This window comes from Arvicanthis niloticus, chromosome 25 (assembly GCF_011762505.2).
Source record: "Arvicanthis niloticus isolate mArvNil1 chromosome 25, mArvNil1.pat.X, whole genome shotgun sequence".
Taxonomy (NCBI): Eukaryota; Metazoa; Chordata; class Mammalia; order Rodentia; family Muridae; genus Arvicanthis; species Arvicanthis niloticus.
In genome coordinates this window covers 69,360-95,000 of record NC_133433.1, presented here as the reverse complement: position 1 = coordinate 95,000, position 25,641 = coordinate 69,360, and the positions used below count along the sequence as shown (strand labels likewise).

Here is a 25,641-nt window from a genome sequence, read left to right as displayed (position 1 = left end):
GACAGGGTTTCTCTGTGTAGCCCTGGCTGTCCTGGAACTCACTCTGTAGACCAGGCTGGCCTGCAACTCAGAAATCCGACTGCCTCTGCCTCCCAAGTGCTGGGATTAAAGGTGTGTGCCACTACTGCCAGGCTATTTGTGTGTTTTATGTTGGCTGCTAGTGCCGTTACTTGCTGTCTAGTGGGCTTGTGTTTGATTTCTTTAATTTTTTTCTAATTCTTGAGCAGTGTACTGAAGATAATTATTTTTGTCTTTTTTTCCTTCCTTCCTTCCTTCCTTCCTTCCTTAGTGTAATAGTGTGTTTTCATTTAAATTCACTTGATGGTCTCTCTCTCTCTCTTTCTCTCTCTCTTTCTCTTTCTGTCACTCTGTCTCTCTTTCTCTGTGTATCTCTTTGTTCTCTCTGTCTTCTCTCTCTCTCTCTCTCTCTCTCTCTCTCTCTCTCCAACTCTCAAGTTCATGTTCAGAAAGATGGAATTGAAGACCCCCATACTCGGGAGACCCTTCCTCAAGTCTCAGGAAATTACGACCACCCAAAGATCACAAGAAACCATATCTGGATGCAATCAGCAGAGGTTTATTAGGGAAGAAACCTGGCAGCCAGGGGTTTCACCACACACTCGCGCAGGGGTGGGGTTCAACCCCAACATCCAGTCCGTGGAGGGTTTTAAAGGGAAAAACCACAAACCAGGGGAGTGGGGAGGGGGTGAGGGGTTGCCAAGGATACATAACATAAGAATAGTGAAACATTCCAGAGAAACCTACCCTGAAAGGTTAATAGCCATCCATGTCACTGTGTCCCACCCTGTCATTTACCAACTATTTCAGATTAACTATCTTTACTTTTTCCGGCTATAGCCCCACCTAGGTGGCAACATCTTTATCTGTAGTCAGGAATGCCTTCCTGTCTTGGGCCTCTCCCACCCATAGGTGGGCCTACTGCTTGAGGCTTGAGGAATGTAATTCATCCAGCAAGTGCCCTGGGGTATGAAGGCCTGAAATCTTATTTTCAGCTCCAAGTTCTGGGACCTGTATTTTTCTGCCCAGGTCTAAGGGCAAAGAAAAAGTCCACATATTTCATAAAATGGCATTTATAATTTTTCACTCTACATCCCCCATTTCCTCTAATGACAGTTTTTAATCATAAAAACTCAATTATTAATAAGTCCATTCTCACCCCACTTTTTCCGATTTGGATCTTAGAAAAGTTTAAACTCCAGTGTCATCATAATTATCATTTTCTTGACCTAAAGCTCTATATTGGTGGCACAACACAAAAAGTTGAACAGCATTTATCCTTTCTCTAACAAAAGTTACTAATCTATTTAAAATGCAAGGGCCTATGGTTAAAAGCAAGAATAAAATCACAAGAGGTCCAGCAAGGAAGGATTGAACCAACTCTCAAATCAACGTTGCTGTGCCTCTCCATCTTTTGTCTCTGGTCTAACGTTTCTCTGAGTTTACTCTCTAGTTACTCCTGAATGGTCTACACAGAAGTAACATTTTTCTCTTAGAGCAGCATACAGACTTCCTTCTTTAAGAAACAGCCATCTCTTTGGCCCCAAAGCCGGGAAGGGCTCCCGTATCAAGCCACTTGATCTGTCTGGTTATTGCCTCAGGCTGGAGTCTCCTCCCTTTTGGTGTCCTGGGCAACAAAATTTTCTCTTGGAATATAGCCCTGTGGACATGGGCTGTGGCAAAAGCATACCTGCTTGTCGGCCCCAGGTTCCAAGGTTGCTCTCTGCACGGATGATCTCAGGGGTAGGGAGGTAGTCCAGATGACATTTGTCTCTACCACAGTAGCACTGGCTTGTCTCTGACCAGCATGGAGAAAACTGCTCCCGTCTGTAAAGCAGGTTACCTCGGCTCCCGGCTGGAGTCAGTAGAAGAAGCCTTTCTCCTACCCGTGAGTTCTTGTCAGCTAGTTGCAGCCTGTCGGGTAGGAAGTGTATCTGGACGTACATCCTAGGGAGTAAGTCTCAACCCGACAGGGAGTAGGAGCAGTCTAGGATGACCATAAATGAATGGGATATCCAACCCATCTCTTAGTCCACCATTTTCCGGTAGTCCATGAATACATTTTGGCCCATTGGCCTGGAGGGAGACCCTGTGTCTATCAACAGTTGGGTGGCTCCAAGCTGCCCCATCTCCCTCTTCACACAGAGCTAATCTCTCTGCCATTTGGGGTGGTTTTCAAGGCCTGGGATTTCCTGGCCCTGGCTTCTATTTGTTAGGGCCCTCTTGGACCCCGAAACTGTCTCCTTTACTTGTAATGTACACACTGGTCTTTTTTTTTTTTTTTTTTTTTTTAAGAGTTTATCTCCTTTTGATTGGAGTCCCTCTTCTCTGCTTTCTGTAAATTCTTTTCCTGTCACCTTTCTCTTTCTTCACCTCTCTCTAGTCTCAGCAACTTTCACTAGACCTTTTTTTAGACTTACATTAAACCTTCTCCACTTTTCTTCTCCAGACTTACACTAAACCTTTTCTACTCCTCTCTTCCGCTCTTCTAGACTTTCTTAGAAACTTACACTAAATCCTTCCCGTCTCTACTCCTCTCCTCTAGTCTCTGAAGCCTTGTCTATACTGACAGAATGTCTAGAAAGGCTGTGGGCAGCTCATCTGATCCCTGCCTCATGTGCCTTGGTGAAAATAGTGGGGTCTCATGATCTATCAATGGGATCTGGCATGGGCCTTTGGTTGTCCCTTACCTTCTGTCACATGAAGGTCTCAGTCACATCTGGTCCGAATTAACCCACTGCTGACCACGGTCTGATCAATTGATTGGGTCTCCATGTCTCTATGTCTGAGGGAACATTCTTTTTCCGGTGTCCTCTCTTGTTCTTCACTCCTAAAGACCAGAACCTGCAAGGGTCTTGTGGAAGAAAGGCTTTTATCAGGGGGAAGAGTATTCCCCCACTAGATTTATCTAGTGACTATATTGAGCACTAGATCTAGGTGTCTGAGGGATCCTGGCCTATCTATTGCTTTAATTACTAACTTACTTTTTACTATAACTTTGTATCTGTACCAAAAATGGAGGCCTATTATTTTGGCTCTCTGACACAGGACAGTCTTAACTTCTTGTAGCAGGCAACCTGCCTGACCTGTCTGACCTGTCTGCAGGCAGGTTCATTGGTTCAGCATTTCTAAGCTGGAGTCACATCACATGACTTGTCTCAGCGCTACTTATTTTTCCTTTTTTTTTTTTTTTTTTAAAATCTCAGCACTATTCACTCACTACTTTTTAAATGAAAAAATATATAATTATAACTCTCAGGTGAATAATCTTGTTGGGCCTGTTTGTCTAGCTGCCCTGGCTCCACTGCCAGGTTTTTTTTTTTTTTTTTTTTAATAACCTGGGCTCTATCTATCTTCATAGGCAGCAGGTGGAATGCCGCCGATTTGTTACAGCAGTGACCCAGAGGTCCCCAAGACAGTCACGCACACCAAATTAGGTGGTGGCCAACTTGTGTGCCTCGGCGGTTCAAGGTGGCTGTGCTGAGGAACCACGAGTTGTCCCCCACCAAGTGCGGGCTGGGCAAGGGCGCCCTCCATGTGATGTTACCTATTTTTAACTCAAGATGTTTAACACAGTAGATTAACAGCTAACACACAGATGATTTGCCAAGAAAAGACACACACTCACAAAAAACCAACACAAATAGCTCACCCCTCTCACGGCTGGCACATAAGCCAGGTGATACAGACAGTTCTCGCCCCTGCCACGGGCACAGAGACCAAGTTACACAATAAGGAAGGGCATCAGAAATCCGCCTGCCTCTGCCTTCCAAGTAAGACTCCAATAACTAGACAACGCAGTCAGTCTTCACAGATTCAGATTTAACAGATTCAGACTGCCGCAGCCCGTACTGCCTTGCTTTGTGGGCCAAAATGTTGCGGCCTGCTCTGCTCCATGCTTGGCGGCCACTGTGTCTTGGCCCAAGCTGCCGCTCGGTCCGAGGGTCAGGGTCTAGCGAGACAGAGAGTGGGGATAAAGGAGAAGAGATGCAAGGAATGGAGACAAGACAGAAAGTCTGATCAAGTCTCAAGTCTCGTTTATTGAAGGGAAATCTGGGGTATTTATATGCTTTTGCCTCCTGCCTTGTAGGTGTGTGGATATCACGTGCCTTACAGGCGTCTATAGCGTGGACAGCACGTGCACCTCAATGCCTTGCAGGCGTGGATAGCACATGCGCCTTATAAGCATGTATGGCGTGGATAGCACGTGGACAGCACGTGAACTGCATGCCTTGCAGGCGTGGCCACCATGTGCACCTTGCAGCTGGGGTCAGTAAACAGCAACACAAAATATGTGGGATATCAGAGTGTGCTTCAGCTGTTGTAGGCTATTGAAAACCAAATCTTTCGTCAGGGTATATGGTTCCAGATGGCTGCAAAGATGATCTAGCCGCTTTCTGCTAAAGCCGGCTCCCAACATCAGACAACTTGGCCAGTCTATGCTGGACCAAGTCTAACAGATTTCTAACACACCAGCAATGAACAACCCAAAAATAGACACACTGCCATGAGAGCACAACTTATATACAAATTATAACAAATATATATAACAAATCATCTTTATCTGTAGTCAGGAATGCCTTCCTGTCTTGGGCCTCTCCCACCCATAGGTGGGCCTACTGCTTGAGGCTTGAGGAATGTAATTCATCCAGCAAGTGCCCTGGGGTATGAAGGCCTGAAATCTTATTTTCAGTTCCGAGTTCTGGGACCTGTATTTTTCTGCCCAGGTCTAAGGGCAAAGAAAAAGTCTACATATTTTATAAAATGGCCTTTATAATTTTTCACTCTACAGAATGTTAGCCCATAAGTATCTTTTGTTCCTAAAATGTGTGTGTGTGTGTGTGTGTGTGTGTGTGTGTGTGTGTGTGTGTAGCTGCTTGTAAATTAATACTACAAGCTAGGGCCCACCCAAGATTTGTGTTTCAGAGATCTTTACTTGGTCAATGAAGTAAATGGTGGCATAAGTTTGGTTTTGTTTCTTTGTTTCTGTTTTTCTTTTCCTTTTTTTGTTCGTTTGTTTTTCTGCTTGTAACTTTACACATATGCTTTATTTTCCAATATTTCAAACCAAATGCTTCTTGTGGTTCTCATTTCATTTCAAGGGTACTCTCTAGATCAGAAGAACTTCCTCAGAGGAGCTTCCTTACAATTCTCCACCTTAAGGGCACATGCCTTTCATCCCAACACTTGGGAGGCAGAGGCAGGAAGATTTCTGAGTTCCATGGCCAGCCTGGCCTACAAAGTGAGTTCCAGGACAGCCAAGGCTACACAGAGAAACCCTGTCTCAATAAATAAATAAATAAATAAATATTCCCCAAAATGCTCAGGGCCATCTTCCCCTCCAGCCAGGGAGGAGCCTCAGGCTATCATCTGCTGTGGAATGTTGTATGTAAGCTTGCTTTGCTTTGTTAGGCCAAACTTTACAGACATTCTGTTTTATTTGTTCGTTTGTGTGTTTTGGTTTTGTTTCTTTACTTGTTTGTTTTGTTTTATTTCATTTGGTTTTTCCAGCTTGTGTGACATGGTTTCACTTTATATCCCACTTTCTATTCCATTTATTTATTTGTTCGAGCTAAAGTCTAAATTCTCTTTCAACACCTCCACCTCCCCTCCCCCGACACTGCCTGCTCCCTGTGTGTGTGTGTGTGTGTGTGTGTGTGTGTGTGTGTGCAACATGGAGGGTGAGGTTGGGGGGAAGGGATTTGCACACCTCTGCCATGTCACTCGGAGGCAAGTTTTCTGCAGAAAATCAATCAGTGAGAGAGGATTCCAGTGTGTATGTCTGACCATTCACTATCCTTTCAGGTCTAGCCTTATTGCTTTCCCTCCAGGCAACTGACTGAACAAAACAATAGGCACAGACCTAGCTTTTTTGAAATGGTAATGGGGTCAGTAACATTCCACAAGAGAAAGAGGGAAATTCACTCTCACCCAAGCCACACCCTGCCAGCACAGGGATTTTTTTTTTTTTTTTTTTTTTTGAGACAGGGTTTCTTTGTGTAGTTCTGGCTAGCATGAGGATTTCTAAGGGCAAATCTGGACAATATTTACATGATTTATACTTCATGTTCAATAAAATAAAGCTTGTAAAGGGCTGGAAAGATGGCTCAGTGGATAAGAGCACTGACTGCTCTGCCAGAGGTCTTGAGCTCAATTCCCAGTAAGCACATGGTGGCTCACAACCATCAGTCAAACAAACTTGTGAAGCAATTGAGCATCTCAAAATACCAGGCCACCACCACCATCATGTTCATCTATCCACTTCTTTTCTTTTATTATATATATCTCTATCTATCTATTGATATATATATTCAGGTAACCATGTAGGTGTTTCCCCTTTCTTTTCTTAACCTCAATAGCCCCAACTGGGACGGAATTGCACACTGCCTTTCTAGCTGGGAGTGGTTAGATATGCAGAGAAAAAAGTTTTGCTTATTGTTTTTTTTCCCTTTGGGAGGGGGCTTTTTTTTAAAAAAAAAATATAGTACAAATTGGATTTTCTGTACAATATTCTGATCATAGTTCCCCATCTCGAAACTCCTCCTAGCGACTTCATCCCCATCCACCCAGATCTACCCAAGGCCTGCACTTAGGTTTGCTCAACTTTAATCCCAAGTGCTGGGATTAAAGGTGTGAGCCACCACAGCCCGGCAACTGTATACAAACTTAAGGACAGCCATACTTGGAAACATTTTTTTCCCCAGTCCCACTCACTCTGACCCCTGCTCACTCCGGCCCAAAGATTATTTATGTATGTATTTATGTATGTATTTATGTATGTATTTATGTATTTATGTATGTATTTGTGTATGTATTTATGTATTCGTGTATTTATGTATTTATGTACATTTACGTATTTATGTATACATTTGTGTATTTATTTATGTGTTTATGTATTATTTATTTATGTAGTATGTATTTATGTATGTATTTATGTATTTGTGTATTTATGTATGTATTTATGTATTTGTGTATTTATTTATTTGTTTAGGTATTTATATATTTATGTATTTGTGTATTTATGCATTTATGCATGTATGTATTTATGTATTTGTGTATTTATGTATTTATTTTTTGTTTTTTTTTTCGAAACAGGGTTTCTCTGTGTAGCCCTGGCTGTCCTGGAACTCACTCTGTAGACCAGGCTGGCCTCCAACTCAGAAATCTGCCTGCCTCTGCCTCCCAAGTGCTGGGATTAAAGGCGTGCACCACCATCGCCCAGCCAGAGACAATATCCTAATTACCAAAGTCAGAAATGAAAAGGGAGACATACAATTATATGTATATGTGTATGTATATACATATTCTCCTCAGCACCTCATGGTATCTTCTCCAAAATTGACCATATAATCTGTCACAAATCAAGTCTCAGCAGATACAAGAAGCCCAAAATTTTTCGCATGCATCACATCAAATCACTACAGACTAATCTAGACTTCAGTAATAACAAAAACATCAGAAAGCCACATACTGAACAACTTTCTACACAATGATAATTTGATCAGGGAAGAAATAAAGAAATAAAAGACTTTCTAGAATACAATGAGAATAAAGACACAGTATACTCAAACTTACGGGACACAATGAAAGCAGTGGTAGGACAAAAATTCATAGCACTAAGTGCCCTCATAAACATTCCAGAGAGATCCTACACAAGCGACTTAACAGCACACCAGAAAGCTTTAGAACAAAAAGAAGCAAACACACCTAAGAGACATAGACAGCAGGAAATGATCAAACTCAGGGTAGAAATGAACCAATTAGAAACAAAGGGAACAGTACAGAGACAGTTCAAAACCAAAGATTGTGTCTTTGACAAAATCAGCAAGATAGAAAAACACTTAGCCAGACTAACCAGAGGGCACAGAGACAGTATCCAAATTAACAAAATCATAAAGGAAACTGGAGACATAACAAGAGAATCTCAGGAAACTTGTAAAAGTCATTGGTTCTTTCTATGAACTGGAAAATTTAAATGAAATATGTAGCCAGAAAAATGGATAATTATCTAGACAGATGCTATAAACCCAAATTAAATCAAGATCAGGTAAATTATCTAAACTGTAGTACAACCCCTAAGGAAATCAAAGCTTCTGACCAAGGAACTCATTTCACAGCGGAGAAGTGAGACAGTGGGCCAATGATCATGGATTCTAATGGTATTAATTACCATTAATACCATATTTCATGTTACCATAAAGGTGCTGAACTGATAGTAAAATAGAATGACCTTTAGAAGACACTTTTACACTGCCAATTATGGGACATCCACCTGGAAAGCTGGGCACGGTCCTAGGCTGTATGTATTTTGAATCAGATTTCAGTATTTGATACAGTTTCTCTCACAGCCAAGATCCATAATTTCAGGAATCAAGGTTTTGGAAAACCTGTGTGAAGGCCGCAGGTCACAAGTCTCAGTGGAACTCAGCTCAAAATGCAGGGCTCCCTTTATCAGCAGGGCTTCCATTTCTCTGCTTGACTTTGTCTGGATAATGTCTCTGAACACAGGTGGCTGTCCTTATCTAATGAACGTCCTTTTGCAGAGCTGCTTAAACTCAGCACACAAGTCACATTCTGGATTCCCTGTGCACATGAAGCACATGTATCTGCTGCATTATAAGAAAAGACAGTTGAAGTTCAAGGACATGAGATAAGATACCTGAATAATTCTATAACTCTGTGGATTTGATGGTAGAAACTCCTGCCATCTGTCTTGAAAAAAAAAAAAAACAAAAAATAATTATGCATATATCATAATTAAAAACATAGATATGTTAGTCTTATATGAATGAAGACAATGTGTAATATTAATAACATCTTCTGGTCTAGGAGTAGTAAACTCTTTAAAAGTAACTTATAACCTTAAGTGATAGAGACCACGTTGTGTACTAGAAATAGAATAGGGTTCAAAGAGATATCACTGTACCCAGAGCCATATGTTTACATGTATCATATTTTTAAAAGTAGATGTTAAAATTTAATTATATCACATTACCTACTCCAAGGAAAGAGTCAGTCCCATATTATCATTTTATATTTATTCTACCTGTGTGGATATATTGATTTTATAGAACATATACATATATAGATGCTTTTTAAGTTCTTTTAGGGACATGAAAACTTTTCTCTGAAACAAGCCAGGCCAGTTTCAGGAACTGGCTGTAAAGAATGAAAGTCATTCAGGTGGTAAAAACACAATGACAGGGCTGTGGCTCTACAGCTGGAGCTAGTGAGAAATAGTTAATAAATAGTTGGTAAATGACAGGGTAGGGCAGTGACATGGTAAAACCACATATTTGAGAAGAATGATTGTACTGAGTAATTTCCATGGCTATTAACTTTTAGGGTGGGTTTCTCTGAAATGTTTCACTATTCTTATGTATCCTTGGCAACCCATCACCCCTCCCCACTCCCCTGGTTTGTGGTTTTCCTCTTTAAAAGACCCCTTAACCCATCATTTGGGGCCAAACCTTGCTCTTGAGAGCTTGTGGTTTGACCGCTGGACAACTTTCCTAATAAAGCCTCTGCTGATTGCATCCAGGTACAGTGTCTTGCGAGAGTTCTTGGGTGGCCGAGATTTCCTGAGACTTGAGTGAGAGTCTCCCTAATTTGGGGGTCATCATGTGGGGGCTCGTCCGGGATTTGCAACCACCCTACTCTCCAAGAACCCCAATTGGGAGGTGAGGGAACACCCGCGGTTTTCTTCCTGTCTTGTGTGTCTGTCTGTCTGTGCTGTTTTGTTCTGTTTTCTGAAAAGTGCACTTGTGGTTTGGTTTGGCAGTCATTTCTGTCTTGTAAAAGGCAGCAAACCGTTTCTATCTCAGGTAGAGACAAAATGGTGACTGGCAGATGTGCCAAGAGTAGTCACCACTGATGTACCCCAGGAGACGTCCTGGGAGGAGAGTTTGGGGTCCCAGGGACACCTGGGATTCCTGTTTGGGTGTCGGGGAGGATGGTGGTCCTCTTGGTAGAGGAGACACACTCCCGGCCGTCTGGTTTCTTTTTCTAGATTCCTTCAAAAAGGTAACATTTACTCCCTCAAGGCACATCTCTTAATATTGCCACTTCTTAGTGTCAAGCATATTTAAATCACCAGAGTTTATTTCTACTATACTTTCTGGTATCTTTATAGAAGACTAAAGTCTTTAGTAAGTAATCAATCTATTAGGGCCTTTGAGTACCACAGTAGTATTTGAGCACCTTCAATAATATCAAAAGTAATCTGTGACTGCAAATAAGTTGTATGATCTTACCCAACATGCTGACATTGAGTTTCTCAAGGTTATTTATTATGAGAAAAAAAATGTGACAAGCGTCAACAATCATTTCAAACTTTACAGAGATATGCACAGGCTTTACCACATTTGTTACATTTGTTAAGGTTTCTCTAATGTGTGTGTTCCTTTAAGTGTTTGGAGAGTACAGTGACATGCAAAGACTTTATCGCATTGACTACATTCATAAGGTTTCACTCTGCACATTTTCTTTTGTATATTCAGAGATGACTGTGTCCTGGAAAGGCTTTACCTCATTCACGACATTCAGTTTCTCTCCAGTATGTGTTCTATTATGAAATTGGAGACCACTATGACATGAAAAGGCTTTACCACATTGATTACATTCATGAGGTTTCTCTCCAGTATGTGTCCTTTTATGTCTTTGGAGATGACTGGGCCTTGCAAAGGTTTTACCACATTGATTACATTCATGAGGTTTCTCTCCAGTATGTGTTCTTTTATGTCTTTGGAGAGAACTGTGACGTGAAAAGGCTTTACCACACTGATTACATTGATAAGGTTTCTCTCCAGTATGTGTTGTTTTATGGAATTGGAGATGAGACTGCTGTGAAAAGGCTTTACCACAGAGATTACATTCATAAGGTTTCTCTCCAGTATGTGTCCTTTTATGGTCTTGGAGACCATTGTGACATGAAAACGCTTTACCACATTGATTACATTCATAGGGTTTCTCTCCAGTATGTGTTCTTTTATGGTTTTGGAGAGTACTGTGACGTGAAAAGGCTTTACTACATTGATTGCATTCATAAGGTTTCTCTCCAGTATGTGTTCTTTTATGTCTTTGGAGAGAACTGTGACGTGAAAAGGCTTTACCACATTGATTACATTCATAGGGTTTCTCTCCAGTATGTGTTCTTTTATGTCTTTGGAAATTACTATGCCATGAAAAGGCTTTACCACATTGATTACATTCATAAGGTTTCTCTCCAGCATGTGTACTTTTATGGACTTGGAGATGACTTTGATGTGTAAAGGCTTTACCACATTGATTACATTCATAAGGTTTCTCTCCAGTATGTGTCCTTTTATGGTCTTGGAGACCACTGTGACATGAAAACGCTTTACCACATTGATTACATTCATAGGGTTTCTCTCCAGTGTGTGTTCTTTTATGTCTTTGGCGATGACTGGATCTTGCAAAGGCTTTACCACATTGATTACATTCATACAGTTTCACTCCAGTATGTGTTCTTTTATGTCTTTGGAGATTACTGGGACATGAAAAGGCTTTACCACATTGATTACATTCATAAGGTTTCTCTCCGGTATAACTTCTTTCACACCTGCAACAATAATGGGCACATGTGAAAGCTTTACCACATTCATTAGCCTGATCAGTCATTTTACCAATATGAATATATTTTACAGTTGGTCTAATAATAAAGAACACTCAGATCTTAAGGTTTTATCACTTTGATGTTCATGGTAGTACTTGCTCACTGTGGGTTGCTTTACCTCTTTGAAAATACCTGTGATGGTAAGATCATGTAGCTCACATTTATAACATCCTTTTTCTATATGAGATTTCTATATCATGTATTTTACATGACTGAAGACATCAGACTATTAAAACACTGATTGCATTCTTAGTTTTTTTCTGTAGTGTGAATCACAGCACAGCAGCACTGTGAGCCAGGACAAACAAAAGAATTTCCAAACTTCTAGTACCCATAGAAATTTTCTGCAGTGTGACTTCCGTATGTCCCCACTAATGTCAGAAAACCAATTAATTGCAAATGTCTATCATATTCTGAAAGTCTAACAAAGAATGCTACATATCTTCTCATTGTTCTGGACTAGAAAGAGGTATGTTGCTTCTTTTAACGTCCCTATGCTCACAAGGTTTTATCCATTCTGACAATTGATATACCCAATAAAAGAAGAATGAGTGAAAGGTTTCTAAATTGAATTCACACCATTTGACATTTTCTTTGTAGACATGTGGTATATGGATTAAGGTTTCTCCATGACTTTCTTCACTCTCACTAACTGACCACTCAATAAACTTACAAATGTCACTACAAGAATATGAGTATCACCAAATTTACCATGGACTATTTGATTATTACATGTCTTCGGATATATATTTATCACTATTCAATGTGCATCATGTAAATATTATGAGACTATTCCAATTGGTAGTTCCACAGCAAAGCTCTAATGGAGCTACAAATCAATTAAAGGTATCTCTTAAGGCATTGTTTCCATGTATTCTTCCTTAGAGGAATGCCTTACAAACATAATCAGATAATTGACATTGAGGAACATGGCTTTGTGAGAATATTTTTTTTTTTTTTTTTTTTTTTTTGGTTTTTCGAGACAGGGTTTCTCTGTGTAGCCCTGGCTGTCCTGGAACTCACTCTGTAGACCAGGCTGGCCTCAAACTCAGAAATCTGCCTGCCTCTGCCTCCCAAGTGCTGGGATTAAAGACGTGTACCATGTGAGAATATTATAATCATAGCAATACTTAAAGGACTGACTTTTTTTTTTAACACACTTGCTTTTTTTTTTTAGAGCTTCCAGAATACATTAAATTTTCCTCACAGGCATATTTGTATCAGCTTGCACAGGAAAACTACCTTTTATGCCTTCTAGAACTTTGATGTTGTTCTTCAATATGATGATCTTCCCAATTGTAACCTAAAACACAGTACCAGAAAATGAATGATATAGTATTGGAAATTAGGTAAAATTCAAATTACTGTGAATTTTGACAGCACTGAACCTGATTTATTCAGCTCAATCTTCCTTGTTCTCAATTGAAATAACAGAGGATCATCAATAACCAAGAATCACTTGTTCCATTATTTTGAAAAGCAAAACAAAATTCACAGTCTTACCGATAGCAGTGAGGTTCCGGTAGGTCTCCAGCATCACATCTTTGTAGAGATTCTTCTGGGAAGGATCCAGCAAATTCCACTCTTCTGCAGTGAAGTTCACATGCACATCATCATAAGTCACTGCATCCTAAAATATCCCACACGTGTGTACAACACAAAGCATGATTGTGACATCACTGTAAATAAACGGACACTTTCTAGACAATGTAATAATTTAATTCTGGTGCTTCTTCCACTTATTTCCTGAAACAGAAGTTATAATCTAATCATTCTGTCATTTTAGAAGAAAATGGAATTATAAATTTCACCTGTATTGTTTCTGATCCCTTAGAATAGGATATATCCTTGCAACACAAATGGCAACTGAGAGAGATATGCAGGGGAAACAGATCAACTGTACTGAGCACACATCTAAAAAGCTGTATGAACAATTACTAACTACAAAAATGATGGGCAAGCTGTGTGTATTTGCTCATGACTTTAATCACAGAGGTACAGGCAGGTGTATGTCATTGAGCTGGATGGTGGCGTGGTCTATGGGATGTGTTGCAGAACAGCAAAAGTTACATATTAAGACCTTCACTCCCCTGTAAAAGTCAACCAAGGAAACAAAAATGATAGAGAAAACTCACAGTTCTTTACTGAAGTTCCTACAAAGACTTATACGTTCACTGTAGTTCTGTATTCATCTTGTAAGAACATAAAGTGAACCAGTTTAAACAGCAACACTAATAAATTTTACTAGAATGGAATGCGTGTTTAAACAGTTAAAAATGGACACATGAAAATATTAGTAATGTATATGCTGATCAGAAATAAGGAACAAGGGCAGGAAAGATAGCTCAGGAGTGGAAAGCTCTTGCTGGTCTTCCACAGAATGGTAGTTGATGTCTAGTATTTACATGGGAATCAACAACTACCCATTACTTCAAGATCAAGAGGACTGAGGACATATTCTGACAACAGTAAAGATGAGGCACACATGGTATTCATATTCATCCACACAAGCACAATACTCTTATTTATTCAAAAATTTCAGAACAAACATAAGAGTTTGACAGAACGACATACACCTGGAATCCAATGAGTGTGAAGCCTCAGGCAATATTGATATCATGAACATATGCCATTCGGAGAATATATATATATATATATATATATATATATATATATATATATATATCCGAATTTTAAAATTAAAGATATGGATAAAAGGTACACAGAAGCATGTGTTTATTTTACAAAAACATGTTAGGTGGCTTCTGCGGTTTCTATATCTACAATCAGGACAGGAAGTGCTTCACAGAGAAATTTTGCCTTGAAAACAATAAACAAAAGATATAAAGTTAAAAATATAAATCTACCAGGCTTGCAAAATAGCTTAATATTGAATACCAAATGTTTATACTGTATCTTACATGATTTAGGGGCTGAGACCAAATGGGGAATGTATGAGAGCATGAGAAGAAAGCTGAAGAATCGGTTTCAACCACAACACAGTAGACACACAGAACAAAATATGTCCTGTCTAAAAAGAAATACATGGGTAAAGCTGGAGCAGAGGGTGAGGGAATGGCCAATGAAAACTTGTCCAACTGGAGAACCTCCTTATGAACAAGCACTAATCCATGATATTATTAGGGATACTCTGTTATGCTCCCACACAGGAGCCTTGCATAATTGTCCATTAAGAGGCTCCACCCAGCAGCTGACTTGAAACAGATGCAGAGAACCATAGTCAAACATTGAATGGTCCTTGGGGACTGTTATGGAAGGGTTGGGGGAAGGATTGATGGCCCTGAAGAGGATAGGAACTCCTCCATAGGAAGACCAACAGACTCAACTAACCTGGACTCTTGGGGACACTCACAGACTGATCCACAAACAAAATAACACACACAGTCTAGACTAAGGCCCCTGGAACATATGTAGCAGATGTGTAGCTCAGTCTTTATGATGGTCCCCCAACAACTGTACCAGGGGCTATCCCTAAAGCTGCTGTCTATCTGTGGAATCTGCTCCCTGAACTGGGCTGCCATGTCTGGCTTCAATGGAAAGGATGGACTTAACCCAGCAGAGACTAGATGCACCACGGTGTGGAGATACCCAGGGGCCCATACCTTCTCAAAGGAGAAACAGAGGATATTGGAAAGAGGGACTCTATGCAGGCAGTGGACCTAGAGTAAGGAATTCACAAAGTTCATAGCCATCTTATTTATAACAGCTTGAAACTGGAAAAATTCCAGATATCACTCAACCAAAGTATGGATATAGAAAATGTGGTTCATTTACAAACAGAAAAACTATTCAGCTATAAAATACAAGGACATCATGAATTTTGAAGGCAAATGAATATAACTAGAAACTATTATCCTGAGTGAGGTAACCCAGACCTAAAAGTACATGCATGTATGTACTCACTTACAAGTAAATAATAATCATAAAAAAAAAGGAAACCCACACTACACTTCAAAGACCCAAAGAAGCTATACAAGAAGGAAGGCCCAAATGAGCACAGTTGAATCTCACTCAGAAGCGGGAATAAAACAGTCATAGGAGGCAGATGGAAGAGAGAGAACTGAATGGGAGAGCAGATAAGAAGGGGAATCGGGGAGAACCAGCAACAGGTGTTGTGAGATACAAGAGAGGGCCACAGGGGGAAAATGAATCAAAATCTGCAGTTGGCCTTTCAACCCTTCAGCTGGAATTCTTGAGGGTTTCAGGGTTCCAGTCCATGCACCAAGATATTATGCCCAAGTCACTGGCACCCCAGAGACCACCAAGAACCTATTGCAATGCAAATACACAAAGGTCTGTACTATGAGCTCAGTAACAATAATTCACACCAGTCAATCTCACATCAGGTCCAAACTGAGAGACCAAGTCTAGGGGTGCTGAGTATTTATTGTAGTTACAGCAAGCTTGGGGCATTAACATACAGGTCAGCAACTTAATTTTTTAGAAATGGTATGTCTGGCATAATTTGCAGGAACCAAACAAGGAGACAAAACCATCTGACAAATATGATGGGTAGGATAACTTTTTTTTTCCTCTTTAAGGTTTATTAGTTATCCATATGTAGCTAAACCCTGCTGTTGTATCTTGACTGGTTGTTGATAAGAAAGTTTTGTCATAAGATGTTTGCTCATGTGGACTTTGTGCAATCTCAAAAACAGAGTTGGTTGTATTTCATAAACTCATCTTTTTGACTAAGCCCCTTATTATCAAAACATACTACTGTTTACCTGCAGGCCACGCCTGACAGTAGAATAGGTAATTTATCCAAAGACCTACCTCACTATCTGTTACTGCAAACCCTAATATCAGTTGCCCTTACAACTGGCACAGAATACCAGTGGCCCTCACCACTGGAAAAGAATACTAGTGGAAATTACCTCTCACCCTGTGCATGCCTCCTAAAGATACTGCAGATAATCCCCACTTGCCCTTCCTTTCCTGTCTCATGCCTGTATCATAGCCCGCACTTGGGCAGACAGTTCGTGTTCACCCACATCCCATGCCTGAAAGGACACAAGATAAACTTTCCATAGATCTACCACAATATTTGTTATCCCAAATTCAATTTTCACAGTTGCCTCTAGTACCAGACCAGAAGCAGGTTAACCTTGCTAATGACAAAGTCTCCTTGTAGATTACTAAGATCATCTCTTCCTGCCCTCCTCTTCTCCCAGCTTTCAACATTAGCAAGCATTCCCTCTGGAACATAACAAACAAACAGGTCAGTAAAAGAGGCAACACTCAGCCAAGGCTCTCTGCAAATCCATAAAATAATCAGTAACCCAGGAGCAAATCTCCCACCCAAATAAGTCTAAAAAATTTATTAATGAAATCATAAATGAAAATTCTCTAAACAAAGAAGAAGATTACTATTAAGGTACAAGAAGCATCCAAAATGCCAAATAAATTGGGAAAAAAACGTCTATTTACCACATAATAATCAAACACTAAACATATAAAGTCAAGAAACATAAAAAACTGCAACAGAAAAAAATTAACAGAAACTAAACAAACAAAAACCCAAGTAACATATAAAGGTAGATCTGTTAGATTTATACCTGTCTTCTTAATGTATTCTATAAAAGAGAAAATGGTTTGGACACATGTGCTGCAGAGGCAGGGAAACCACCTATGCTTCTACAGGAAAGCAACTGGTCCAATTGTTTGGGGCAGATTCAGAATCAGCTAAGATAGTGAAGTTACTCAGAAGTCACCTCCTGCTTTAACACGTGAGGGGCATCACCAGGGACCTCACAGGTGGTCACATCCGGCTGATGCTTCCCATGCAGCTCCAGAGAGGACCCAGCACCCCAACTCCCACTGCTCAGCCACCTGCCCCTACCCATTGGGGGCAGTGATCCTGTGCTCACCATGACTTGATTTCAAAGCTTTCATGAGGCTTCCACACAGCACCCACAGCAGAGCTCAGAGCAGGGCACAGATGACCATTCAAGCCTGCACAGACACAAGCAACCTGCAGACTGTACCCAAAAGAACCCGCCTCCTTTTCTGATTGGCAGGTCTGCCTGGAAGCCTCAATTGGCCAGTGAGTCTTACCACTCCTCAAGGTTAAAGTGTGCTTCTGACCAGGGTCAGACCTTTTCCAAATCTCAGGAGGGGTTTGCACTCCATTAGCATTTGTTTCTGTCTTCAAAGAGGAATCTCACCCCACCCAGCCCTGGGGGAGAACCCACCTTTCCAGCTCTGGTTGTTCAGCTGCCTGCTCCTTCCCTCTGAGAGCAATGATCCTACACCTACCATGTCCTGACTCTAGACCTTACCTGAGCTTTCCTCACAGCACTTGCCTTCTTCCTGTAATCAAGGTGAACAGCTTCCATAGCCCATTACTCAGTGTGCAGTGGAGGTATCAATCTGACCCACAAGAGGAAGGATACCCTGGCTATTTCTTAGTATTCTGTCTAAACTCCACCCCAGTTACCTGGCAACAGCCAGGTATGCTCCTTCCCATGGTTACCTGGCAACAGCAGGGTAGGCCTGACCCCCTGTAAAGGTGGCTGCTTGCCCCTTCCTCTCCTTTGATCTCTTGATCTCTTGCTCTCTCTTTCTCTTGCCCTCTTGGGCTCTTCCCTTCCCACCTCTCTCTCCACATGCTCATGCCTGGCCTCTACTTTTCTACTCTCTGCCTCTCTCTGCTTTTCTCTGCCTCTACTACCCTCTTATCTCCAGTCCCTATGTCCTGAATAAACTATATTTTATACTATACTGTCTTGTGGCCGGTTGCTCCTGGGGAAGAGCTGTCTCAGCATGAGGCATGGTCCCTCCAGGGGAAGAAATATTTCAGCAGGAGGCATGAGCCTGCTGAGACATCCCTTTCTCCCACACCTCCCCTCACACCAAAAGACCATATTCCATTTGTCTTTAAAGAGAGGTAACTATGGGGAGGAGCATACCTGGCTGTCACCAGGTAACTGTGAGGTAGAGTTTTAGACAAAATGCTAACACCATTAACACTAAAGAGGGATTTTAGAAAACAAGCTTCATGCTGGGCTCAGGGAGACTGCAGCTTCCTTTCACTAGATGATAGGTATCAATCAACCCCAGAGAAAAGCCAGAAACATAAGGGAAACACAGTTGAGCACTGCTGTTAGCCAGCACATTTTCATCAGCGGCAAAGTGAAGAAAAACCACAGTTGGATTAGTACAGATTCTGTAGATAAACATATATCAAATCATACAGAGAATGAATCTTTGTATACAGAAAGGTTATGTAATAGACTGTCCCAATAAAGCCTGTTGGATAAGGTAAATTAGAAAAACAAGGACTGGTTGATTTCATGTTGCAGGATATTACAGCAGATCTTCAGTGTGTACCAGAATTCTGAAGAGATAAGTACTTACTAATGCCAGTTTTAAAACATAAATAAACAAACAAATCACCTTTGTTTTGTTAAAATGTAGGGCAAATACAAAAAACAAAACACCACCCTGTTCAAAGTCCTTTATATATGTAGGTTGTCAAAAGAATCTATAGTCCAGATTAAAAGTGGAGCTGATTTTGAACATCTCAAAAGAGCAAGAATGATAAAGGGTTTCTCACTTCAACAGTTGTAATTAAGAAATATGTCCCACAGCAAACAGGTTTGAGTTAGGGTTAGGGGATTAGACAGTCATGGTTAGGATTAGGATATGGGTTCTTAGAATTAGGTTTAGGAGGTTAGGAAATTCAGAGGTGGGGGTTAGGATACGGTTAAGCTCAGGGTTAAAGTTAATGTGGCCACCATTATTCTTGATGGTCCCACTGTATTAATATTATCCCTATTACACAAAGAAAGAATATGAGGCCTACAAGGTATTCATTTCTTATCTTTTTTGTTTTTTTCCGAGACAGGGTTTCTCTGTGTAGCCCTGGCTGTCCTGGAACTCACTCTGTAGACCAGGCTGGCCTCCAACTCAGAAATCTGCCTGCCTCTGCCTCCCACATGCTGGGATTAAAGGCATGTGCCACCACTGCCTGGCTCATTTTATATCTTGATGGTTTCTTTTATTCTCATTCTGATAGCTTCTCTCTTACTTATAGAAAAGCTTCTCAAAAGAACCTAAAAGTTTTTCCCAGCCATTTGCCTCGAAAACCAGCACACTAACAATGGAAGCAAAGACATTGATATTCACAGAACTCTATAGATAATCAAATGATAAGTTGCCAAGAGCCACACAGCCTGCTGCCAGCAAAGAACATTTATGCTACCCTATGCTGGGTCTCACTGTCAGCTCTTGCTGCAGTTAATTTTTCTCTGAGATAAAATGCCCTTCAGTATTTTTCTGCTGTAGACTTATCTGGTTTACTTTCTGCCCAGCCTAAAAATATGCTTACTAAAGTTTTTTTTTCTTTTTTTGGCTTTTTGAGACAGGTTTTCTCTGTGTGGTCCTGGCTGTCCTGGAACTCACTCTGTAGACCAGGCTGGCCTTGAACTCAGAAACCCACCTGCCTCTGCCTCCCAAGTGCTGGGATTAAAGGCGTGCGCCACCACCGCCCGGCTTACTAAAGATTTCTATGTGAAGTTTTCACTCGACAATGAAAATTCTGAAATAGGAATCCCATACAAGCAATAGACACAAATTTATGGCTTATTAAAATTTGACCTTTTATTAATTACATATAGAATATATACATGAGACATGGTTTGTTATTTACATCATGTATGTAATAGCCAATGAATTGCAGGTCAATTAAACTAGTTAACTTGACCCTAGTTCATTTTGTTCCTGATGAAAATAAAAATTGATATGAAAGGACAAAATATATTTAATCAATATATACACACAGGTAGAATAAATATAAAATGATAATATGGGACTGACTCTTTCCTTGGAGTAGATAACGTGATATAATTAAATTTTAACATCTACTCTTAAAAATATGATACATGTAAACATACAGTTCTGGGGACAGTGATATCTCTTTGAACCCTATCCTATTTTGAGTACACAACATGGTGTCTATCACTTAAGGTAATAAGTTACTTTTAAACAGTTTACTACTCCTAGACTAGAAGATGTTATTAATATTACACATTGTCCTCATTCATATGAGAATAGCATATCTATGTTTTTAATTATGATATATGCATAATTAATTTTTTGTTTGTTTGTTTTTTGAGACAGAGTTTCTCTGTGTAGCCCTGGCTGTCCTGGAACTCACTCTGTAGAGTAGGCTGGCCTCAAACTCAGAAATCTGCCTGCCTCTGCCACCCAAGTGCTTGGATTAAAGGTGTGTGCCATCACTGCCTGGCCATAGTTAAAATTTTATGCAGGCATAAACATGTTAATAATTTAAAAGATATTTATATCCAGTAAATATCTTTTTTAAATTTACTGGATATTTTATTTAAATATTTAGGTTGTTTTTGGTTTTTTGAGACAAGGTTTCTCTGTGTAGCCCTGGCTGTCCTGTAACTTATGCTGTAGACCAGGCTGGACTGGAACTCAGAAATCTGCCTGCCTCTGTCTGCCAAGTGCTGGGATTAAAGGCGTGTGCCACCACTGCCTGGCTAGTTTTTATTTTAAAAAACAAATAAATATACAAAGATAGGCAGATCCAGCTCAGGGCTTATCTTATCTTCTAAATTAAATCACAACTGTAAGGCCCCCATGCATGGAGGACCTCACTCAAGCCTCGGGAATTCTAGGCCACCCATTAAGTGTAAGACACCAAACTTGATGTAATCAGCAAGAGGCATATTTTAATCAGTATACTGAGGTCAAGACCTGTAGCCCATGCATGGGCAATGGGGTCTGACCCTGGGGCTTTGGAAACAGAATTTAAAGCCCAAAACCACAACTCAGGGGGGAACCACAACCCAGGGGGAATGAAGGAGGGCTATTTCCACCCGTGGAAAGTCCCAGCCCATTATTCAGTTTGTGACAAGGTACAAGGAACAGGCTATTCTCCAAGAGCCTATACGTCATCTATCTTGTGGTCAGCCAAGTTCTTGGTATCCAGGGTGCACAGGCACGATAACTTGAACTCCCAGCTCAAACCCTATTCAATCTATCTAATGGTCAGTTTTTAGTTTCTGGTACTCATAGCGCTTGGTCACGCTGTCCTGAACTCCCAGCTCTGAACTCTTTTCTTATTTATTTTGTCTTGTGGACAGCTAGTTTCCTAGGACCCAGAGTGCAGAACAAGCTAATCTGCACTGTTGACTCCATCTATGGAAGGTTTAAAATTTTTTAACTCTTTCACAACCATTTTTATACCTTCAGCTTTGTTGAATTAAAATAATTACAGCAGGGCTTTTTAAATGTTACTAAACCTCTATCAAAAAATGACATAGCTGGTCAGTATTTGTACAACTTGGAAGGGGAATAACTGTTTAGGTAATGTAAATTTGACTCCAGATGTAATGAGTAAAGTTTTTTTTTTTTTGTTTTTTGTTGTTTTTTTTTGTTTGTTTGTTTTTTGTTGTTGTTGTTTTGAGACAGGGTTTCTCTGTGTAGCCCTGGCTGTCCTGGAACTCACTCTGTAGACCAGGCTGGCCTCGAACTCAGAAATCTGCCTGCCTCTGCCTCCCAAGTGCTGGGATTAAAGGCGTGCGCCACCACAGCCCAGCGAGTAAAGTATTTTTAATGTGACTGATTGCAGGATGTCTACAGTCTCATAAAAAACACTTTATCCATTTTCTATATGTAAAACCAATTATCTCATTGTTATCTTAGGGGGAAACTATGATAATTTTGAAATGGGGTGCCAATGAGAACTTAGAAAAAGGGGATATAAATTGCTTATTTCCTACCCCTGAATAAATATTCTCACAATAGATTTTGATTTTTTTTGTTTATAAAATGTTAGAATGATCTAAAGATGTAAATGGTTTCAATAAAGGAATTATATATAGATTATGATGGAAATTTTCCAAATGAGAAGAAAAGCAAACCTACAAAGCCTTTGGAAGTTCTGAAGGAATAAATGAGGTGTTTAAGGCACTTAGATCATAAAAGTTTTGGGAAATACCTATGATGGCAGGGAGAAGGAGCTCAGATTCCGATTCTGTACGTAACTCAGAGCTTTTTGAAGATTTTGAGCACAAAAAGTTCAATCCATGTTCTTTTTCAAAAGAAATTGGAAAAGATCATTCTTATTATGTGAGGAACAGCAAGCAAAGTAAGGACACCAAATGACAGCACTAATCCCACAATCTAAGAAAAATGACACTAGAACTTAAGACTTGCTTTTGTGTATGGTTTACACGGAGGTGAGATATTAAAAGAACCTAAAACTTATCTCTCAATAATCACTGTCCTCATACTCTCAAGTTCTGTTCAAAGAAAATTACATTTCTAAATATCTATGAATACCCACATTGTTTCAGTTGGCATTATTGTTACTAGAAAAGAAGTAAAAAGTATTTTTGGTTGTGTTTTTTTTTTTTTTCCCCCAATATTCTGCTTAACTTACCCTGTGACTTATTTTGGTTTTTATTTATGGAAACTATGCAGGCCAGAGGGAGAAACCATACACAGGAGGTGAGTGGCGAGGGGAAGCTGGAGAACCACAGCGCAGGCCCCTGGCGCCCCTGCCCTGATCTGCAAAAGCTGGAGGAGCAGATCCTCGCACGAACAGGGAATGAATGGCCCAGGGTCACCAGCGCTGGAGGAAAGAGTGTCTTGCTACACTGTCTCGGGGACTCAGAGGCAGGCCCGTGGGCGCACAGGTTGGCGAACCATGCAGTGCAAGCAGCAGAGCTGGGGTGGCCATACCACGGTGGAGAGGGAACCGGGGGTCACGATAACACAGTTTGGCAGCCTGAGGTGCTAGGGCAGTGTGGCAGACTGAGGCCTCTAGGCTCCCCGCCATTCCCAGACCCACCAGTCCCCGCGGGGGTCGCTCACCTTCCACACCGCCTCAACACACCATACCTGGGCCTCATCGGTGCCACTGCCACTCAGTGCCCTCACCACAGCCGGGAGGAACGCCAGAGAAGGTAACCAGTCAGCAGGGCTCCGAGCAGCACCATCTGCACCGTGCTGCATCTTTCGCTTCCTCAGTTTCGCTACCTCCTCGCGCCTCCACAATGGCCCCGCCCAGCTCCTCCCCTCCACCAGGCTTCTCTAGCGCACCCTGCCCCCATCCTCTGAGTGACTGGGCCAGCTGCATGAGAACTGCTAGCATTCAGTATGCACACTGTACAGGGGCTGCTAGCGCAGAGAGCTAGGCGACCTAGTCCCAGTCCTCCAGCCAAGTTGGGGATGGCATAGCCTTGTGGTCCATTGCTGGCTGGTAAAGGAGGCCTCTGTGGTATTCAATCTGAGACTCCATTGTTATTGCCATAATCTTTATTGTTGGAATACTCAAACAAGAAGCCAACCAACTCCTCTCCCAAAGTCCAACACTTTCGTTCCTCCACCTTAGACATTTGAAAAGAGTTTGCAAACACTTAAACAATCAGTACTCTTCAAAACTGACTTTGCAAACCTGACGTTCCCGACCCCCAGAAAGACAGGAGATATTCAAATAAAATCACTCTCATTCTCCCTCTTTCCCACTCTCCTTCATAAATTCAATTTCGGTATTCCATCCCCATCCCTAGAAAGCTGCATGTTTCTCTGGACCCACATGAAAAAGATAGATACAGCTTAATTTCAGGAGTTACAGAGCTCCTAGATGTACCACCAGCACGTCATGTCATGAAATGCCACAGGGAAGAAAAAAAAAGAAAGAAAGTGAAGATTTGGAAAATTGTTATTTTTAAAATTGTCTCTACACAGCAGTTGTTTCCACTAAGAAAACTGACAAAGTTTATTTTTGAGACTGAAAAATGCACACGTTCCAACACCGTTCACAAAATTCATTATAACCCAATAATTAGTTATAGCATACCTTCTGTCCAACACTCACTGTACCACGTCTTTGTGACAATGGACGAACACATTGATTTCCTGTGTTCAAAAATACTTTTAGTATGCTGAGAGAGGCAATGGCTGCAGAATAAGTTCAGAGCTACCATCTGAGAGTAATCTTTGGGGGGCATAGCTAGAACAAGTCAAGAAAGTAATAATGTGAGCTGAATAATTAGTTGTTAGGAAGGGAAACACCAGAGCAGCATGTGCACAGGCAGAGATTGGACTTCAGGAGACATTCTAGAAACTGTGAAGCATGAAGCAGAGAGTGGCATAGGCTGTCAGGACCAGTATATCCAGACCCCCCAAAAAAAAAAAAAGCTGGGGAGGCAAAGCAAATGGAGGATGGGAGAATGAAGGTCTTGTAAGGTTTGCAGATCTATTTTGTTTATACTCAGGATGAGAAATCAATGAAAGGGTTAAACAATAAAAGTAACTTAGAAATTTACTCTGGCTGCAGCCATGAGAAATAATAAAATGGAGGACAAAGTCATTTTAAAGGAAAAGTTTAAATATATGAAAGTTCAGAGCAGAGATGGTTCATCTCTGTATACATTGAAGTAATCAGATATCAGGGCTGGGGGGAAGGGTTGGTGGGCCAAGAATTTGCTACACAACCATGAGCAACTGAATCTAGATCTGTAGCACTCACATAAATGCAGGGCAGGGGTGTGTGCTTGCCTGCAGTCCCAGCTTTCGTGAAGTACACTCAGGATTTCCAGAGAAGCTGAGTAGTCAAATTGCTAAATAAGTGACTGGAGACAGTGACTCAAGAAATCATATAACATATATATAACATATAAAGGCAGACCTATCAGAATTTCACCAGACTTCTCACCAGAGACTATGAAAGCTAGAAGATCCTGAGCAGATGTTATACAGACCCTAAGAGAACACAAATGCCAGCCCAGGCTACTATACCCAGCAAAACTCTCAATTACCATAGATGGAGAAACTAAGATATTTCATGACAAAACCAAATTTACACAATATCTTTCCAGATATCCAGCCCTACAAGGGATAATAGAGAGAAAATGCCAACACGAGGAGGGAAACTACACTCCAGAAAAAGCAAGAAAGTAATCTTCTTTCAACAAACCCAAAAGAAG

The 25,641-nt window shown here is 40.8% G+C and overlaps 1 protein-coding gene across 3 annotated transcripts; it reads right to left on the bottom strand.

Moving 5' to 3' along the window:
- Nucleotides 1-10,285: 10,285 nt before the first annotated feature.
- Nucleotides 10,286-23,694, bottom strand: LOC143438433 (uncharacterized). Of its 3 annotated transcripts, none has more exons than XM_076923980.1 (4): nucleotides 23,552-23,694; nucleotides 13,157-13,283; nucleotides 12,896-12,956; nucleotides 10,286-11,599 (listed from the first exon to the last, which is right to left on the bottom strand). In XM_076923980.1, exons 1-4 carry the CDS (start codon nucleotides 23,663-23,665, stop codon nucleotides 10,477-10,479), a joined length of 1,425 nt encoding a protein of 474 aa, XP_076780095.1. In that variant the 5' UTR covers nucleotides 23,666-23,694; the 3' UTR covers nucleotides 10,286-10,476. The 3 variants fall into 3 exon arrangements, with proteins under 3 accessions (XP_076780095.1, XP_076780097.1, XP_076780096.1); XM_076923982.1 differs by having other exon boundaries at nucleotides 13,157-13,240; nucleotides 23,552-23,690; XM_076923981.1 differs by having other exon boundaries at nucleotides 13,157-13,332; nucleotides 23,552-23,676.
- Nucleotides 23,695-25,641: the final 1,947 nt, after the last annotated feature.